This window comes from Capricornis sumatraensis, chromosome 2 (assembly GCF_032405125.1).
Source record: "Capricornis sumatraensis isolate serow.1 chromosome 2, serow.2, whole genome shotgun sequence".
Classification (NCBI taxonomy): domain Eukaryota; kingdom Metazoa; phylum Chordata; class Mammalia; order Artiodactyla; family Bovidae; genus Capricornis; species Capricornis sumatraensis.
The window spans coordinates 102,829,282-102,848,512 of record NC_091070.1 but is presented as its reverse complement, the minus strand read 5'-3'; the positions used below and the strand labels follow the sequence as shown (position 1 = coordinate 102,848,512).

General features: G+C 39.1%; 1 protein-coding gene across 1 annotated transcript in view; it reads left to right on the top strand.

Moving 5' to 3' along the window:
- Positions 1 to 19,231, top strand: part of POU2F1 (POU class 2 homeobox 1) — a 79,693-nt gene that overhangs the window by 52,659 nt on the left and 7,803 nt on the right. The window contains exons 10-13 of the mRNA XM_068964561.1: positions 1,112 to 1,253; positions 3,005 to 3,150; positions 3,617 to 3,796; positions 5,181 to 5,286. Coding sequence (XP_068820662.1) covers positions 1,112 to 1,253; positions 3,005 to 3,150; positions 3,617 to 3,796; positions 5,181 to 5,286 — 574 coding nt within the window. The remainder of the gene's footprint in view (positions 1 to 1,111; positions 1,254 to 3,004; positions 3,151 to 3,616; positions 3,797 to 5,180; positions 5,287 to 19,231) is intronic.

Below are 19,231 nucleotides of genomic sequence, written 5' to 3'. Positions count from 1 at the left end.
CAAGATAGTTGGGAGTTGACTGTCTTAGTAGAATTAGCTATGTAGTATTTTGGACCAGAAATGTTGCCTTTCTGTCTTGTCACTAAACTATTTTAAATGAGAGTGTGAATTATTTCTACTATATAACTGGTGGCTCAGACAGTAAAGAATCCGCCTGTGATGCCGAAGACCCAAGTTCGATCCCTAGGTCAGAAAGATCCCATGAGAAGGGAATGGCTACCCGCTCCAGTGTTCTTGCCTGGAGAATCCAAAGGACAGAGGCTATAGTCCATGGGATCACAAAGAGTCAGACACAATTGAGCGACTGACACTTTGTATCACCTATATATATATACAATAAGAGAGGTTTCAGCTGGAGGAAAAGCCCTCCATACATTTCAAAGGCTTATAGAGAAAGATATTTTTTGCAGTATATTCAGGGGATCATTGTTCTATTGCTATAAGGTTACCAAGTTTCCAGTGCCCATAAAGGTTTTGACTAAATGGGTCAAAACTCTCTACTGTGAATTTCTATAATGGTTACAGAAGTAGTCTTTTTAGAATACCTGGTTTTTATAACAAACTTTGAAATCCAAACTAAGAGTGCAAAGATTTTTTTTTCACAGCTTCCAGAAATACTTTACAGGAAAAAAATTAAAGGACGAAGCATAATTTCTAAGATTTAAAGTGATTTATGTGAAGTTGGATTAGTTCAGAAATATCTAAGGTTATACAGACAGCTACATCTATTAACCCTGTAGGTGATACAAATTAACTGATTTCTAAAGATTACTTAGGTCACTTTGGTTGCATCAGTTACTTGGTAGAATATCAGCACTACCTTTTGAGAGTTAGCAGAAATACTTGATATTTCAATTATTAAGAAGAGATTCAATATGGAGAGAATATGGGACAGTTTTGAATGTTGTCACCATTGAGGCCTAATTAGCAGGAACCTTCACTGGAGTACTGTGCTCAGCTTAGGGATGGATGTTTTTGTGGAACCCGGTAAATGGAATGATTGTTGATTCTTTGTCTAGAACAGTTACTGGAGCAGCACCCTCGAGTGAAGACCATAAACATTACATGAATCTTCTCTCTCTCTCCTTTCCTATTCTGTGTTATTGTACAGGGCGATGTTGGGCTTGCTATGGGTAAACTGTATGGAAATGACTTCAGCCAAACTACCATCTCTCGTTTTGAAGCCTTGAACCTCAGCTTTAAGAACATGTGCAAATTAAAGCCACTTTTGGAGAAGTGGCTAAATGATGCAGGTGGGTATATATATAAAATATATATATATTTCCTTGTTGATCATTGAAATTTTACAGGAGGGATTGTTGTATAAATGGGGATTACATTTCTTACTACATTATTGATACTACAGAATCTTAAAGCTCACTAATCTTGGGAGAATCAACATAAATTATGACTATATAAATTAGAGAGCTAATTCATTTAAATAGTCTAGTAATTACAAGGTACATAATCAGCAATAGTTTTTAGCTTTGGAACATTTCTTGTATTTGAGCCCAGAATGAGAGACAGTTGAAGGAAGTTGAAGAGGCTAAGAAGCCCTATGTATTTAAATAAACTTGAAAAACAAGTGTATTGGTTCTTCCTCCATGGATTATTATAAACTTGTTCCTGATAGTATTTCTGCTTTGTCATTAAAAGTGACCACACATTGGTATGTCTATACAATGGACTATTACTCAACCACGAAAAAGAATGAAATGTTACCATTTACAACAGCATGGCTGGACCTAGAGAATATTCTATTTAGTAAATAAGTCAAACAAAGACAACTACTATATGATACCACTTATATGTGGAATCCAAAAAATAATACAAATCTGTATTCATGTAGAAACAATCACAGACATAGAAAAAAAAAATTATAGTTACCAAAAATGGTAGAGGGAGGGAGGGACATATTAGGAGTATGAGTTTAATAAATACAAAAAATACAAATTACTACTATACATAGGTAAGCAACAAAGACCTGCTGTATTGTACAGAGAATTATATTCAACATCTTGTAATACTCTATAGTAAAATACAATCTGAAAAAATGTATTTATAACTGAATCACTTTGCTATATACCTGAAACCAATAAAATATAGTAAATCAATTATACTTTGATTTTTTAAAAATGACCACCTTTTTATACATTAAAAAAATTGAGCTATTAGTTTTAACTTACATGCTTTTTGCTGCAGTTTCCCTTTGGAGATTTTGAATTTTGAGTCACAGAATCATAGACTGTTAGAGCTGTAAGGAATCATAGGGATCCCCTAGACTGTGGTTCTCATTGTAGGTGTGAACAAAATTCAGGTCTTTCGCAAAGACAAACCTATAACTCCCAGCTTTGAACAGTCTGATTTCGTTGTTCCACATATGGCCTCAGCATCTGTAATCTTACTGAGTTCCACAGGTGTGAACCTGTGGTCTGTTCCCTTCGTAGAACATAGAGTGGAAAGAAACTCAGAGATGTCTCTGACATGCTCAGGGTCATTAAACTATTAAATGGCCGAATCTTGTTTAAACTTTTAATAGTTTAAAAATGTTTCATTGTTTGGTTTGAGGGGAAGGAGAGAAATACCAGTGAAATAAAATGAGAGGTCATTTGTAAGATAAACGTTTAACAGTCAATAATTTCCAGGTTTTCTTCCTTTCATCCTTAGAGTTAATAAATGAAAGAGCAAGCAAAACCAGATCAGAAGAGCAGAACTCTCATGGAAGCTGAAGAGGTAGCGCTTAGAGTAAAGAGAGGAGCAGTAGACTGCTGTGTCAGAACAAGTCAGAGCACAGCAGGTGACCTAATGGCCGTCCTGAGGCAGGGGGCCAGCAAGAGCAGTGGGAAGGCCCATGGCAGCGAGCGCATTCTAATACAAGTTATAGTGACCTTCCATGCTTGCTGTTAGCCTGAAGTGTTTCGGTTGATTGTTGTTATTAATATGTAATTGTGTGCATGAATCATGCTCAGCTAATTTGATGTATGTGTTTTCTTCTTTCTTACAGAGAACCTCTCATCTGATTCAGCTCTCTCCAGCCCAAGTGCCCTGAATTCTCCAGGGATGGGGATTGAGGGCTTGAACCGTAGGAGGAAGAAACGCACCAGCATAGAGACCAACATTCGTGTGGCCTTAGAGAAGAGTTTCTTGGAGGTTAGTGAGGTTTTTACTTTTCATGTACATGGGATTGTCTGTGTAATACCAATGTTATGTACAGCGGAAACACAAGTAGTTTGGTTTGGCTAAATTCTAGTGTTTGGAACCAGAACTCTTGCCTTCCTCACATTGTCCAAATGAGATTACGTGTATGAAGCACTGGAAAAATTCTTAAATTTCCCACTAATAAATAAGGCATTAGTTTCATTCATGATTAATTGCCCTTAAAAATATATGTGTATATATATATTCAAGAATAGCATTCTAAGTTAATATGACTACATTTAATCAATGCATGTTTGTTAGAACATGGAAGTTTTTTGTTAGAAGTGGAGTAATACGGCCCTGTATAGCCCAGCTTCATTCTCTTGTTTCTCCTGTTCGCTTATTAATTTAGTGACGTGGTCATGCCTGTAGTTCAGAAAGTTTTTCCAACAGATGATTTTATTATTTTCCCCTTCAGAATCAAAAGCCTACCTCGGAAGAAATCACCATGATTGCTGATCAACTTAACATGGAAAAGGAGGTAATACGTGTTTGGTTTTGTAACCGCCGCCAGAAGGAAAAAAGAATCAACCCCCCCAGCAGTGGTGGGACCAGCAGCTCGCCTATCAAAGCAGTTTTCCCCAGCCCAGCCTCACTGGTAAGGATGGGATGCAAGGGTACGCGCTCAATAGCTAATGTTTACATTATGAATGACCTATCAAATGAATTTATATCCTTATAGGAATCTATTATATATATTCATGTTGAATAAAGGTATATAAATTTATATTTTAAATGTTACCAAAGTAATGAAATCTCTTGTTGTTAACCCAAGAACTTAACTGATCTTTCTTTTTTAAACAGTTTTAATCCTTACCTATTTCATTGCAGTTCCATTATTCTCTTCTCTGCTATAGTTTATTAGGTTACTCTCTAACTGGGAGTCAGTTTGCAGCTAATTTCAGTTATCTAAAAAATCTTTAGTTGCTCTTTATTCATTTTGGGTTCTAAGGCTCAGTTTATTAAACCTTTACTTACATGATTAAGTGACAGTAAATTCCCAGATAACCTTTAGCTCTGAGTTTGTATTGATGTGGGCCTTTTATTTATAACCATACTGAGTAACCTCTGCTGTTAACATTAAAATAGTATTGCTAGACTGAAGGGACATAGAGTTGTCAGGTGATTCACTTGATCTTTAGAACAATTGTGAATGTGATGCCATGTTTCCAACCAGGATTCCAAAGATGGGAATATTGTTGAGTTTGCATTTCTGATACTTCCTTGTTAATTTATTTCTAATTTAATATTACTCTATGCCAAGCAGACTTTTCATTGTTAACTGGTAGGCCTTTGATCATACAGTTCATGAGATAGTAGTTACGAACATGATAGTATTAGGCAGTCTTGTTTTATGTACATGACTTTTGTGCTTTGGATTTATTTGTACTAGAAGGAGGAAGGGAGGAAGGATAGGATAGAAGGAAGGCAATATTTGCTGCTTTAGTGTATCAATATGTAATTCCAAAAAAAGAAACTGTCCATATTAAAAAATTTGTTTTATATTCTTTCCATAATGAGATTTCACTAGAAACAAAATCAAGACAGTCTTGCCCCCACATAGCTGAAAATATAATATACAAGAACTCCAAATTCTATGATCCCCTTGAATAGTTTTCTTGTTTAGATCACTTATAATGATGTAGTATTTTTTAATGATTTAGAGTATATCTTATTCAACATAATTGAAATATGGGAATTTTAAAATTAATTTCTCATTAAAACTTGGGCAAAGCCATTTGTAATATTACTGAAAAACCATCTAGTAAAAGCAGCCTTTCAACATAAGCCAGTTTTCTCAATTCCAAGGTCAGAGAGTAATTAATAAAATCATTTCCTTTTGGACAGAATATATATAAATATATTCTGTTGTATCTGGAATTTTCAAAATGTTTGTAGGAAAAATAAACCTGCAGTGTGGAGTTAAATTTTTAAATTTTGGTTTTCAACTGCTTTTGCATGTTTTCACTTCCGACCTCTAGGTGGCAACCACACCAAGCCTTGTGACGAGCAGTGCAGCAACTACCCTCCCGGTCAATCCAGTCCTTCCTTTAACCAGCGCCGCGGTAACTAATCTCTCTGTTACAGGTAAGCAGCAACCAGGCTGTGCAGCTCTTAGGCAAATAGTAGGCCCATGATAAGTTTCTGTGAGAATCTGCCATTAAATTGTAAACTAAGGTTTTAACTAAAAATATATATTGCTTTTTTTAAAAAAAAGTTGTATGTGAAAACCTGAACTCTTAAAAAAAAGTATCAGGCATAATACATTTTTCCACGAAGAATGTTTTCACATAAAGATTTTACCTTTTTTTCTTCCCCCCTTACTTTGTCTTTTACATTGCTCCTCAGCGTTACCTTTTTTTTTCGGCCAAGCCACGCAGCAGATCCCATCTAGGAACTGAACCTGCAGTGGAAGCGCCGAGTCTTAACCACTGGGCCACCAGGGAAGGCCCAGAGTTACTTTTTTTCAAATTAACTTCTCCTCTCCTTAAAAATGTTTAAGAGCTTCAGCTTTTTGCATTCAGGAAAACATCCAAATTCACCATGAATTCATAAACTATTTACAGTCTGGACCTTATCTTCCACTCGTCTTTTCTCCATCCTATCCTCAAAACACAGGAAGGATCCTCCATACCTTTGTAAACATCCCCACAGTGTAAAATGTCCATCCCAGCCTTCACTTCTTTCTGTCAGTGATGAAACTACTCCAGCTTAGATATCATTTCTTCTTGGATATATACTGTTTAGCTTCTCCAGGAAATTATTTCCACCTGCCTATATTATAAACAATTTTTATACTTCTTTCTTTTCCAGTAGACTTTGTACATCTCAAAAGATCTACCATTTTTGAAATGTCAGTGCCTAGCTTAGTGTTTGACACATTCATGGTAAAAATGAATAAATATTTTCTGTTTAAATGGCACATTTTCCGGATACATCTAAAATAAATTAGTATTGTCATCAGAAGTTTTTTAGTGATACACATTGCAGAAGACATTCTCTAATTATTCACCAGGTTGATATATATGCTACTAATTCACTGGATAGATTTATGATCTTTCATAATCAAGCTTTAATTTAACCTGGAGTTGGGAAATTTGATTTTTTTTTCCACTTATATTTTGTTACTTAACCATGATGTAAAAATTGGATTAAATGGTTTTATGTAGTTATTAAATTTCTAAGTTAGAAAATTTCATAATATTGTTTATTCAGAGCAGTACCTTTGATAACTTTTGGGCCTTTGACCTCTTTGAAAATTTGGTGAGAGCTCTAAACTTTTCCTCTCACAAAATAGACATACTCAGTTTTTAGTAAAATACAAGGAGGTTTATAAATGACAGACCTCATCAGCTCTCACCTTACTAAGGCTTGCCATTTCTGGATGTCTTAAAGGTAAATTAAAAACTTCTGTTCCAGAGTGTATAGTATTCAGCACCTTAGCTTAATATGCACACTGTTGTGATTGGTTGCTATTGTGTTGGTCACCAGGAACATGAAATTCCTGCCTCTGCAGCAGTTACTGTCTACCCTAACTGCATTAACTGGTAAATTGTGTAGTTTATCTTCCAAACAAATTTTAAGTCATATGACATTAGGTTTAAGGATACCTCTCTTGTTAAAAAAAAACAACAACATAATAGTTCAGACATTAAGAACGAGTAGCTTTGCAGATTTCATAAAATGGTGCATTAAATGGCATCTCTTAAATGGCACAAATCTGAAGCAAAAGGTAATTTAAGAAGATATACATACTCAAAACTAGCTGGAAATTTAAAAAATTTTGGTGATCTTAACTGACTAATCAAATTCTCTTAAACTCAATTACTTGGCCCATTTATGTACATTTAATTATGACAATTTTCTGAAATGTTAGTAACTTTTGGAATGAAATTTTTCTTTAATCATTAAAATTTTTAACATGGGAAATTCAAATAGGAAAGACAAAGTCACCGTGAGTACTGTTTTTATGTCTTTTTTTTATGTGTACATAGATATACAATTCTAATAGTATTTACAGTGTCTCCTGGTTTTTTTTAACTTAATATCTTTTAACATCTTCCTCTGTTATTATAATCTTTACTTTTCTAATTTTGATTTGCCTTAATGTCAAATGATTGTACTGTAATTACATAAACATTTCTATATCCTGACATCATGGTTAAGTTCTACAGAAGGTAGCCAACTTTTCCAGTTTGAGCCTCCGAATATTGAATCCCAGGAAACTCCTCAAGGGTCTAAGCCACATAACCAGCCTTGCTTGTTCACTACTTTATTTCTCATGTCCAGCACACCACCTAGAGTGTAAGATGCCCAGTAATTATTAAATGAATGAAGTTTTCACTATTATGAATACTATAATGAACACCTTTGTGCCTACAGCTTTTTCTTTAATTTTTTTAACATCATTTCAGACGTATAGAAAAGTTATAAGAATCGTTTGAAGAAATCCCAAATCTCTTCCTTCAGTTCAGTTCAGTTCAGTTGCTCAGTCGTGTCCAACTCTTTGTGACCCCATGAACCGCAGCATGCCAGGCCTCCCTGTCCATCACCAACTCCCGGAGTTCACTCAGACTCAGGTCCATCGAGTCAGTGTTGCCATCCAGCCATCTCATCCTCTGTCGTCCCCTTCTCCTCCTGCCCCCAATCCCTCCCAGCATCAGAGTCTTTTCCAATGAGTCAACTCTTCGCATGAGGTGGCCAAAGTACTGGAGTTTCAGCTTTAGCATCATTCCTTCCAAAGAAATCCCAGGGCTGATCTCCTTCAGAATGGACTGCTTGGATCTTGCAGTCCAAGGGACTCTCAAGAGTCTTCTCCAGCACCACAGTTCAAAAGCATCAATTCTTCAGTGCTCAGCTTTCTTCATAGTCCAACTCTCACATCCATACCTGACCACTGGAAAAACCATAGCCTTGACTAGATGGACCTTAGTCGGCAAAGTAATGTCTCTGCTTTTGAATATGCTATCTAGGTTTCTTCCAAGGAGTAAGCGTCTTAATTTCATGACTGCAGTCACCACCCGCAGTGATTTGGAGCCCAAAAAAATAAAGTCTGACACTGTTTCCACTGTTTCCCCATCTATTTCCCATGAAGTGATGGGACCAGATGCCATGATCTTCGTTTTCTGAATGTTGAGCTTTAAGCCAACTTTTTCACTCTCCTCTTTCACTTTCATCAAGAGGCTTTTTAGTTCCTCTTCACTTTCTGCCTTTCACTTTTTAGTTTCCTCTTCATCTGCATATCTGAGGTTATTGATATTTCTCCCGACAATCTTGATTCCAGCTTGTGTTTCTTCCAGCCCAGCGTTTCTCATGATGTACTCTGCATAGAAGTTCAATAAGCTGGGTGACAATATACAGCCTTGACGTACTCCTTCTCCTATTTGGAACCAGTCTGTTGTTCCATGTCCAGTTCTAACTGTTGCTTCCTGACCTGCATACAGGTTTCTCAAGAGGCAGGTCAGGTGGTCTGGTATTCCCATCTCTTTCAGAATTTTCCACAGGTTATTGTGATCCACACAGTCAAAGGCTTTGGCATAGTCAATGAAACAGAAATAGATGTTTTTCTGGAACTCTCTTGCTTTTTCGATGATCCAATGGATGTTGGCAACTTGATCTCTTCCTTACATTTTCCAAATATTAAAATTTTACTATATTTGCTTCCTCTCTTCCTTTTCCCCGATCTGTGTGTTTCTCTTCCTGTGTTTGTGTATGTGGTTTTTTCTGAACTGTTTTTAATAGCAAATGACAGATATACCCCCTCTACCCCTAATACTTTACTATGCATTTTTAATAAGCAAGAAATTCTATATCTAACCAGAGTAGTTACAAAACATCAGGCTGTTAACATTGACTCAGTTACTATTATCTAGTAAGTAACTCACATTAAGGTTTTGCCAGTTGAGTCAGTAATGTTCCCACAGCAGAAGAAGATCCAAGATCATGTATTGCATTCAGTCACTGTGTCTCTAGTTCATTTAATTTGGGACAGTTTGAATCTTTGTGCTTTGTGGCATTGATATTTTTGAGGAGTATGGCTAGTTATTTTGTAGAATGTCCCTTAATTTGGGTTTACTTAAATGTTTTATCATGATTAGATTCAGATGATGTGCTTTGGGCAGGAACCCCACAGAAGTGGTGTTGAGTCCCTTTTGCGCCTTATGTGGAGACGTGTGCTGTTGGTTAGTCCCAATGGTTTTAACTTGGATAATTTCATTAAGGTGGTATCTGACAGATTTTTTCATTGTATAAGTTACTGCATGTTGTTAATGTAGTAACATTCTACATTCTAAGGGTAGTTATGTTACTTCTTACAGTTAGTATCTTGTGAGGAGTTTGAGACTGCAGATATCGTGCTCCTCAGATACTAGTGCCCATTGATGATTTTTGCCTGAATCTGTGTTATTCTGGCTCTCATATAATTTCATCATTTCTTTTACATTTACTAGTTGGCTTTCAACTTTAAGGATGAACTTTTCCTTTTCCCCTATTCATCTGTCTGTATCAGTGTGGACTCAGAAATTCTTTCTGTATTCAGTAGGTTACAGTCACTTTTTATTTTAATATTCAGGTCTTCCAGATTTAGCCAAAGGGAACTACTTCAAAGTGGCTTCTGTGCCCTTTTGACGTGTCCCTAGCATTCTTTGAGTACTTCCTGATTTTTCTGGCACACATGATGTTCAGCCTCATCTTAAAGTTTCTCTGCCTCTGGCCTAGAATCAGCCTCCTTAAAATTCCCAAGTTCATACTGAGATCTCCAGTTCCAATCCAGTATCCTCTCGTTCATTCTTTTCTGTCCTAATCTCTTTCCATATTTTAACTCCCTTCTCAGTGACAAGTAACCTGGCTCCCATTATCAACAATTATAAATTACTCAATTGCACAGTCCTATAGGGAAAAGAAGGGGATTTCAAAATTGCTAACCCATGCCTCTGAAAAGACCGACTAATTCAGTTCAGTTTAGAGTTCTTGTCTTAAGCCTAAAGACATGATGTTCAAATACTGTGTTCAAAAGTTATCTGGGTTAGTTCTTCTTATATACCCTTAAGTGTATTTACGTTATTCATTTGAAATTCCATTTAGTTTCTTTTTTGTTCATATTAAGTATTAGTGTTTTTCCTTCCATCCTTGTGATTTTTTTAAAGACTATGAGATATTAACTGTTTTATAAGTCAAGACTATACAAAAAGTTCTGCTTGGAAAAATGTCATTCCTTTCTATCATAACTCTCTGTATCCTTTCTATCCCATTCCCACTTGTGCCATTCCTGCATACTTAGGTGACCTTTTTTGGCTTAACAGATATTCTGAAAATCACTCCACATTAGTTCATGGAAATCTTCATTATTTTGTTTCATTGTTGTAGAGTACTCCGTTATGTGGATATATTACATTTTATTTTAACTCCCTTCGCATTGTATGGACATTGAATATGTTTCCAATATTTTTTAATTATTGACCATGCTGCAGGAGTAACCTTGTGGATAAGTATTTTTGTACTGTTGGAAGTGTGTCTTGAGGGTAATTTCAAAAAGTAGAATTGCTGAGTCAAAAGGTATCTATGTAGTTTTGTTGGGTATATCAATTGCCTTCCAAAAGGAGTGTACTTATTTTCATTCCCACTAATAGTACATGCGAAGAGTTGACTCATTGGAAAAGACCCTGATGCTGGAAGGGATTGGGGGCAGGAGGAGAAGGGGACGACCGAGGATGAGATGGCTGGATGGCATCACCGACTTGATGCACATGAGTTTGGGTGAACTCCAGGAGCTGGTGATGGACAGGGAGGCCTGGCATGGTGCGATTCATGGGGTTGCAGAGTCAGACACGACTGAGCGACTGAACTGAACTGAATAATACACGAGAGGGCCAGCTTCCCCACAGCCTATGCACTTTTTAATTTTTGCCAGTCTGACATGTGAGAAATTGTATCCACTGCACCTTTATGGTTTTTATTTTGGCTGTACTGAGTCTCCATTGCTGCACATGGGCTTTCTCTAGTTGCGGTATACAGACTTCTCACTGCAGCAAGGCACAGGCTAGAGCACACAGGCTCCAGTAGTTGCAGCTTTAGGGCTCAGCAGTTGCAGTTCAAGGATGTTGTGTTGCGCAGGCTCAGTAGTTGTGGTACAAGGATTTGGTTGCCCCTGTGGAATCTTCTCGGACCAGGGATAGAACCCACATCCACCACATTGGCAGGTGGATTCTTAACCGCTGACCACCAGGGAAGTCCTCTCAGAGTACTTTAAATTTCAGGTTTTGAACCATGTAAAGTTGAACATCGTTTCATATACTTGAGTCATTTTCATCTTTTATAACAGTGAAGTAGGTTTTGTGTCACACCAATTGATCAGTATTGCACAGACTAGAAATTCCAGTCGAGGGAAGTGGTAAGAGCAGACATGGCTGTCTTTCCAGCCATGTTAGTTTTATGTTGGTGCATAACAATTACTAAAACTTAGTGGCCTAAATCAATGCTCATTTACTATCCCACATATAGGTTGGAAGTGTAAGCATAGATCAGAGCAGGGATTTATCAGGCTGAAGTTAAGATGTTGGCTGGGGCTGTGACCTCATATGACAACCGAGATCTTTCAAGTTCATTAGTTTTCAGAATTCTATCCTTATGGTTATAGGACTGAAGTCCCCCACCCCGCCCTTTTTTTTTTTTTGCTGGCTGTCAGCTAAATCAGTCAGATCCCACAGGCTAACCCCGAGTCCTAGCTCCATGACCATAAACACGGCAGCTTCTTCAGAAGCAACATGAAAGTCTCTATCCAGTCAGCTGCTACAGAGGACCTTATAAATATAAGGTAATCAGTCCTCTCATCTTTGTCATATGATATAATCCAATTAAAGGAAGAGTTATTGCGTCTCCGATCGTATTCACAGATCTACCTGTACTTATGAGATGGGGATTATACATCAGGATTTTGATGTCTTCTTTTAAAGAGTTTTTGAGTTGGTTTTGGCAGGCAGATAGATTACTACAGATTAGCTTGTCTCTTTCAAGACTTATTTTTTAAGCTTTACTAGATTGGCCCTAAAGTAGCCTTCACTAGTTTCAGGGGTGACCCTTCTGGGGTCTCTAATGAATGCCCAACTCAATAGTGTCTCCTCTCTGTGTAGTTAGACAAGGAGTATCTCCTTGTCTTGCATGACTTCCAAGGATCGTTCGGTTTACAGCCGCCCTGCTTAGACTCACGGCGTTTCCCTGTGCATGTGTAATTTAGTATTAACTAAGGATTCTAGGAAACCCCGTTGCACATTTCTAGAGAGATTTCTCTATTTAGTGTCTTCCTTTCCACTACTGTCTCCTGCGAACTCCAGCCATTTGGGCATTCAGCCATAGTTTTCGTCTCCTTGAATCAGTGAAATTGCTGTGCTCTACTTAGTTTCCTCCCCCAGCCCTTCCAGGGACTTCCCTGGTGGCACAATGGTCACCAATCCACCTGCCAGTGCAGAGCAACTAAACCCATGTGCAGCGACTACTGAGCCTGCATTCTGCAACTCCTAAAGTCCTGGTGCCTAGAGCCTGAACTCACAGCAGAGAAACCATCACAATGAGAAGCCCCCGCTCCACAACCGAGAGGAGCCCCCACTCACAACTGGAGAAAGCCTGTGCGAAGCACTGAAGACCCGGTGCTGCCAAAAAGAAACAAATGGAAGCGCTCGCAAATAAAGGGCCCACATCATTTGTTTCTCTTTCTTCAGGGATCACAGCCCTGTGCTGCTTATCTTCTCATATTTAAAATGGTTTCTCTTATGTTTCTCTATTCTTACTATGGTGTAAGGGTAAGTTTGCTATCATTACTCTTATTGTCAAAGGCAAACTATTGAATGAACAATCAGCATTTATAACTCTAAAGTCTAAGGTGAGCCCCCACCATGGTGTCTGTCTCGTAGTGTTCATGCTTTTGTGACTGTCTTGTTAGCAGACTTACTTTAGAGACCCACCTCCCAAGTCAGGTAACTGGGGGTGACCTCTAACTTTGAGGTTGACCTTCAGTCAACAGCCAGAAAGAAGTTCAGCATTTAGTCTAGAGTAGCAAGCAAATTCTGCCAAATGATTTTTTCCAACAACCCAGGTGAGCTTTGCAACATACTCTTCCCCAGTTATGCCAACAGAATGGAACAGTTTGGCTGGTACTTTATTGTGGCCTTGCAGAGGACCAGCTAGACTGTGCTTGCACACCTGACCCACAGAAGCTGTAAGATAGTAACTGTGTGGTGTTTTATGTTGCCAAGTTTGTAGTACTTTGTTAAATAGCAATAGAAAGTGAGTATGATAGTATTGGGATGGTTTAGTCGCTCAGTCTTGTCTGCCTCTGCGACCCTATGGACTGTGTAGCCCACCAGGCACCTGTGTCCATGGGATTTCCCAGTTAAAAATTCCGGAATGGGTTGCCATTTCCTTTTCCAAGGGATCTTCTCGACCCAGGGATAGAACCTACCTCTACTGCATTGCAGGTGGATTCTTTACAACTGAGCCCGCAGGGAAGCCCACAATAGTATTAAATTTGCATAAATATTCTTCAAAGCCAGCCCATGATAGGGTAAAAAAATGTAATCTTACAGCACTTAAACCCTGCTCCTTGAAAGAGAAGATTAAAAGAGTCAGATGTCAAATGGATTTTGTTTTCTTCCTCTTGTTAGCTCAAAATCATGCCCCGTTTTAGTTTTATTCCTGCTTGGACCGTAACTTTATTATAGCCTCTTTTGCTCTGACATTTCTGTACAGCCTTTCTTTTTTTCTGTTGACAAAAGTAGCATATTCTTTCACTCATATTATTTCTGAAAGTCATTCAATATCTTATAGTTTATCTAATGCACTCTACTTTCTTTCTAAAGATTTTCTCCTTGGAGTCCTCATGATTGGTTAATTTAACTTCTCTTCATTGTGTTCCAGAGTTAAATTCAGTATTTCTGGTAAACTTTTCTAGAATGGAAAATGAATGATCATGACTGTACTGCTCCAGGAAAATACCTATTCTTATGTGTCTTAAGAACCTGGAAAAATTCCACAGCCCTTAAAAATCTCAACTAAACATGCTCTGCCTCAAATTCTTATTCCAAAATAATGCTTCATAATAAACCATGCACAGATCCGTAGCTCTTATCAGTCTCTCCCTGTTAACTCCTCCGGTACCCATGGCGGTTACTAGTCTGCTCCATCTCTGCGGATCTGCCTGTCTCAGACAAATGTAAATGGAGTCATATAATACATGGCCTTCTGCATCCTGCTTCTTCCATTTAGGCTATTTCCAAGGTTTATCCATGTTGCAGAGTAATATTGGAACTTCATTCCTTTTAATGATTCAGTGGTATTTCATTGTATGGATATACCATATTCTGTTTATTATGCAAGTTGATGGTCATTTGAGTTACTTACAGTTTGGGGCCATTTTCAGTGCTGTTGATATGAGTAATCATTTGCAAGTTTTCGTGGCTATATGTTTTCACTTCTCTAGGGTGTATTTTTAGGAGTAGAAGCGCTGCATTATGCAGCATACCACAATAGTATAAACCACTTATGCCCCCAAAATTAGGTGACTCAGGTGCAATGGACAAATTTTGAGGAAGACACGAATTACCAAAACTCATTCAACAAGAAATAGAAAACCTTTAAAAGACCTAAAACAAGTAAATGAACCAAAAAGAAATGCCTAAACTCAGGTGGCTGTAACAGTGAATTCTATCAGATATTTTAGCAAGAAGTAAGAGTTAATATTTAGCAGTCTCCTCCGGAAGATAGAGGTGGAACAACTCATTGTATGAAGCCAGTATTACCTTGATATTAAAGCCAAACAAAGATATCATAAGAAAAAGATTATAAACCCGTATCATTCATGAAAATGTACACAGAAGTCCTCAACAAAATCTTAACAAGTCAAATCTAGCAACATATAAAAAAGATTCAACATATAAAAAAGATTATACATGACCAAGGAGTTATCCCAGGAATAAAAAGTTGGCTTAATAATTGAACATAAATTAATGTAACACACCATAGTAATAGAAGACCAAATTCTCATGATCATCTTACCAGATACAGAAAAAGCATTTGACAAAATCCAGCACCCATTCATGATTTTAAAAATCTGGAATAGAAGAAGGCTTCCTAACCTGATAAAGAGCATCAACCTCAGGGAAAAACCTACAGCAAACAGCATACTAAATGGGAAGGACTGAATGCTTTCCCCCTGACATTGGGAACAAAGGAAGAATGTTTGCTCTAACAGATTTCTAATTAGTCTAGTTATAGCCAGCTTAACAATGGAAAAAAATTTTAAACATCCAGTTTGAAAGGGGAGAACTTAAAACTGTCTTTTTTTCTTCATCATCCTATATGTATAAAATTCCCAGGGAGTTCACTCAGCAAAAAAAAAAAAATTCCTAGAACACAGTAGTAAGGGACTATCTTTCCTGGTGCAGTGTATAAGAATCTGCCTGCCAGTGCAAGGGACATGGGTTTGACCCCTGGTCTAGAAGATCCCACATGCCCCAGAGCAACGAAGCCTGTGCGCCACAACTGCAGAGCCCTCACTCTTAACAGCCCAGGAGCCACAGCTCCTGAAGCCTGTGCACCTACAGCCTGGGCTCTGCAACAAGAGGCCACTGCAATAAGTCTGCTGAACTCAGCCACAGCTCCTGAAGCCTGTGCACCTACAGCCTGGGCTCTGCAACAAGAGGCCACTGCAATAAGCCTGCTGAACTCAGCCACAGCTCCTGAAGCCTGTGCACCTACAGCCTGGGCTCTGCAACAAGAGGCCACTGCAATAAGCCTGCTGAACTCATCCACAGCTACTGAAGCCTGTGCACCGCAAGGAACAGTAGCATCCACGTGCTGCAACTAGAGAAAGCCCACGCAAAGGAACAAACACTCAGTGCAGCCTACATAAATTTTTTAAACTCAATAATAAGAATATAAGCAACTTGGTTTTTTAAAGGGGCAAAAGATTTTAATATAATAATAACATTATATCTAATATAGATTATATTATATTTAATATACATTATAAAGGACAGACTTCCCTGGTGGCTCAGACGGTAAAGAGTCTGCCTACAATGCAGGAGACCCAGTTTCGATCCCTAGGTCGGGAAGATCCCCTGGAGAAGGAAATGGCAACCCACTCCAGTATTCTTGCCTGGAAAATCCCATGGACGGAGGAGCCTGGTTGGCTACTGTCCATGGGGTCGCAAAGAGTCGGACACGACTGAGTGACTTCACTATAAAGGACAGAAATGGTATGGACCTAACAGAAGCAGAAGATATTAAGAAGAGGTGGCAAGAATACACAGAAGAACTATACAAAAAAGATCTTTACGACCCATATAGCCACAATGGTGTGATTACTCACCTAGAACCAGACATCCGGAATGTGAAGTCACGTGGGCCTTAGGAAGCATCACCCTGAACAAAGTTGGTGGAGGGGATGGAATTCCAGTTGAGCTATTTCACATCCTAAAAGATGATGCTGTAAAAATGCTGTACTCCGTATGCCAGCAAATCTGGAAAACTCAGCAGTGGCCACAGGTCAGTTTTCATTCCAATCCCTAAGAAAGGTAATGCCAAAGAATGCTCAAACTACCGCAAAATTGCACTCATCTCACATGCTAGTAAAGTAATGCTCAAAATTCTCCAAGCCAGGCTTCAACAGTACATGAACCGTGAACTTCCAGATATTCAAGCTGGGCTTGAAAAAGGCAGAGGAACCAGAGATCAAATTGCCAACATCCGATGGATCATCAAAAAAGCAAGAGAGTTCCAGAAAAACATCTACTACTGCTTTACTGACTACACCAAAGCCTTTGACTGTGTGGATTACAACAAAGTGGAAAATTCTTCACGAGATGGGAATACCAGGCCACCTGACCTGCCTCCTGAGAAATCTGTATGCAGGTCAAGAAGCAAGAGTTAGAACTGGACATGGAACAACAGACTGGTTCCAAATCGGGAAGAGAGTACATCAAAGCTGTATATTGTCACCCTGCTTATTTAACTTCTATGCAGAGTACATCATGAGAAGTGCTAGACTGGATGAAGCACAAGCTGGAATCGAGATTGCTGGGAGAAATATCAGGAACCTCAGATATGCAGATGACACCACTTATGGCTTTAAGCAAAGAACTAAAGAGCCTCTTGATGAAAGTGAAAGAGGAGAGTGAAAAAGTAAGCTTAAAACTCAGTATTCAGAAAACGAAGATCATGGCATCTGGTCCCATCACTTCATGGCAAATAGATGGGGAAACAGTGGTAACAGTGACAGATTTTATTTTGGGGGGCTCCAAAATCACTGCAGATGGTGACTGCAACCATGAAATTAAAAGACGCTTGCTCCTTGGAATAAAAGTTGTGACCAACCTAGACAGCTTATTAAAAAGCAGAGACATTACTTTGTCAACAAAGGTCCGTCTAGTCAAAGCTGTGGTTTTTTCAGTAGTCATGTATGAGTGTGAGAACTGGACTATAAAGAAAGCTGAGGGGGCCGGCCTCTGCCCGGAACCTCCTGTGGGCCCCCGTGGGGCCCGCGGGCCCGCCTGTGCCGCCCACGCCCTCGCGGCCCTTCCGGGCACCACCTGCCGAGCCCCCCGCGGCCCCCGAGGTGGTGTGCAAGCGGAAGGGGGCCGGGGCCCCCGCCTGCACCCCCTGTAAGCAGCCCTGCGCTCCCCCGCCGCCCGGGGAGGGGCCCCCGCGGAGGCCGGCAGGGACGCGGTCTGAGCAGGGGGCGCCTCCCCTTCGGCCGCCAGGCAGCCGCAGCACGAGTGCGGCGACGCCGACTGTCCGGAGGGCCCCGAGCCGCCTCCGAAGCCCCGGACATCAGCCAGCTGCCGCCCTCCATCCTGCTCAAGATATTTTCCAGTTTATCTTTGGATGAACGTTGCCTTTCTGCATCATTGGTTTGCAAGTACTGGCGTGACCTTTGTTTAGATTTCCAGTTTTGGAAGCAGCTGGATCTTAGTAGTCGTCAACAGGTCACTGATGAATTATTGGAAAAAATTGCATCAAGAAATCAAAATATAATTGAAGTCAACATTTCTAATTGTCGCAGCATGTCTGATACTGGCGTATGTGTTCTAGCATTTAAATGTCCTGGACTTCTTAGGTATACAGCTTACAGGTGTAAACAGCTTTCTGACACCTCTGTTATTGCAGTTGCCTCTCACTGTCCTTTACTTCAGAAAGCTCATATAGACAACCAGGACAAACTGACTGATGAAGGACTCAAAACAGCTGGGGTCGAAATGCAGAGAACTCAAGAGATACTCATTTTGGCCAGTGTTACAAGATCTCAGATGAAGCCATGATCATCATAGCTAAGGGCTGTCTGAAATTACGAAGAATATACATGCAGGAAAACAAATTAATTCTCCACTGACATTTTATCATATTACCGTGTTCCACACTATTTAGTTCTCCTGGATCCTTCTGAATTTCACATGCACTGCTTCAGTCAGCTCCTGGAGAGCGGATAACATACCTAGGGACCCAGGTCTTACTGGACAAGCAGCCACTCATGAACAGGGGCAGACTTGGCCTTAAATTTTAATTCTTATATTTTTTTGCATTTCAAAGTATAGATATTCATTTTATCTATTAAAAAGTAAAACCCACTAAGTGTACTATAGGGAATGTTTATCTTACAAAGGAAGGATTATGTAGAAATGAGCCCACCTGCTGGTTTTACTTTCCTTTTCCAGTAATGTTTATATTGTAACTTAAACATTTTATGGCTCTAAAAATTAGATATGTCTTTATTTTCTAGTGCATATTTCTGTTATGTAAACCTGCTTGTATACATATGAAGAAAACCAATTGGAAACATTTCTGTTTATGCACAAAGTATACCATAATGGTATCTTGGACAGAGGGTAAGAACCTCACCTTTACAAGGGAAGTAGAAATGGTGGATTTGCTTCTGGAGCTTTAAATTATGCAGCTGTAAATTGGGAATTTAGTCTGTATGTCAGAAAGATACAGCCAATTCTGCCATCAGCTTAAAAGAAAAATAAGATTTTGGTGAAATCTTGTC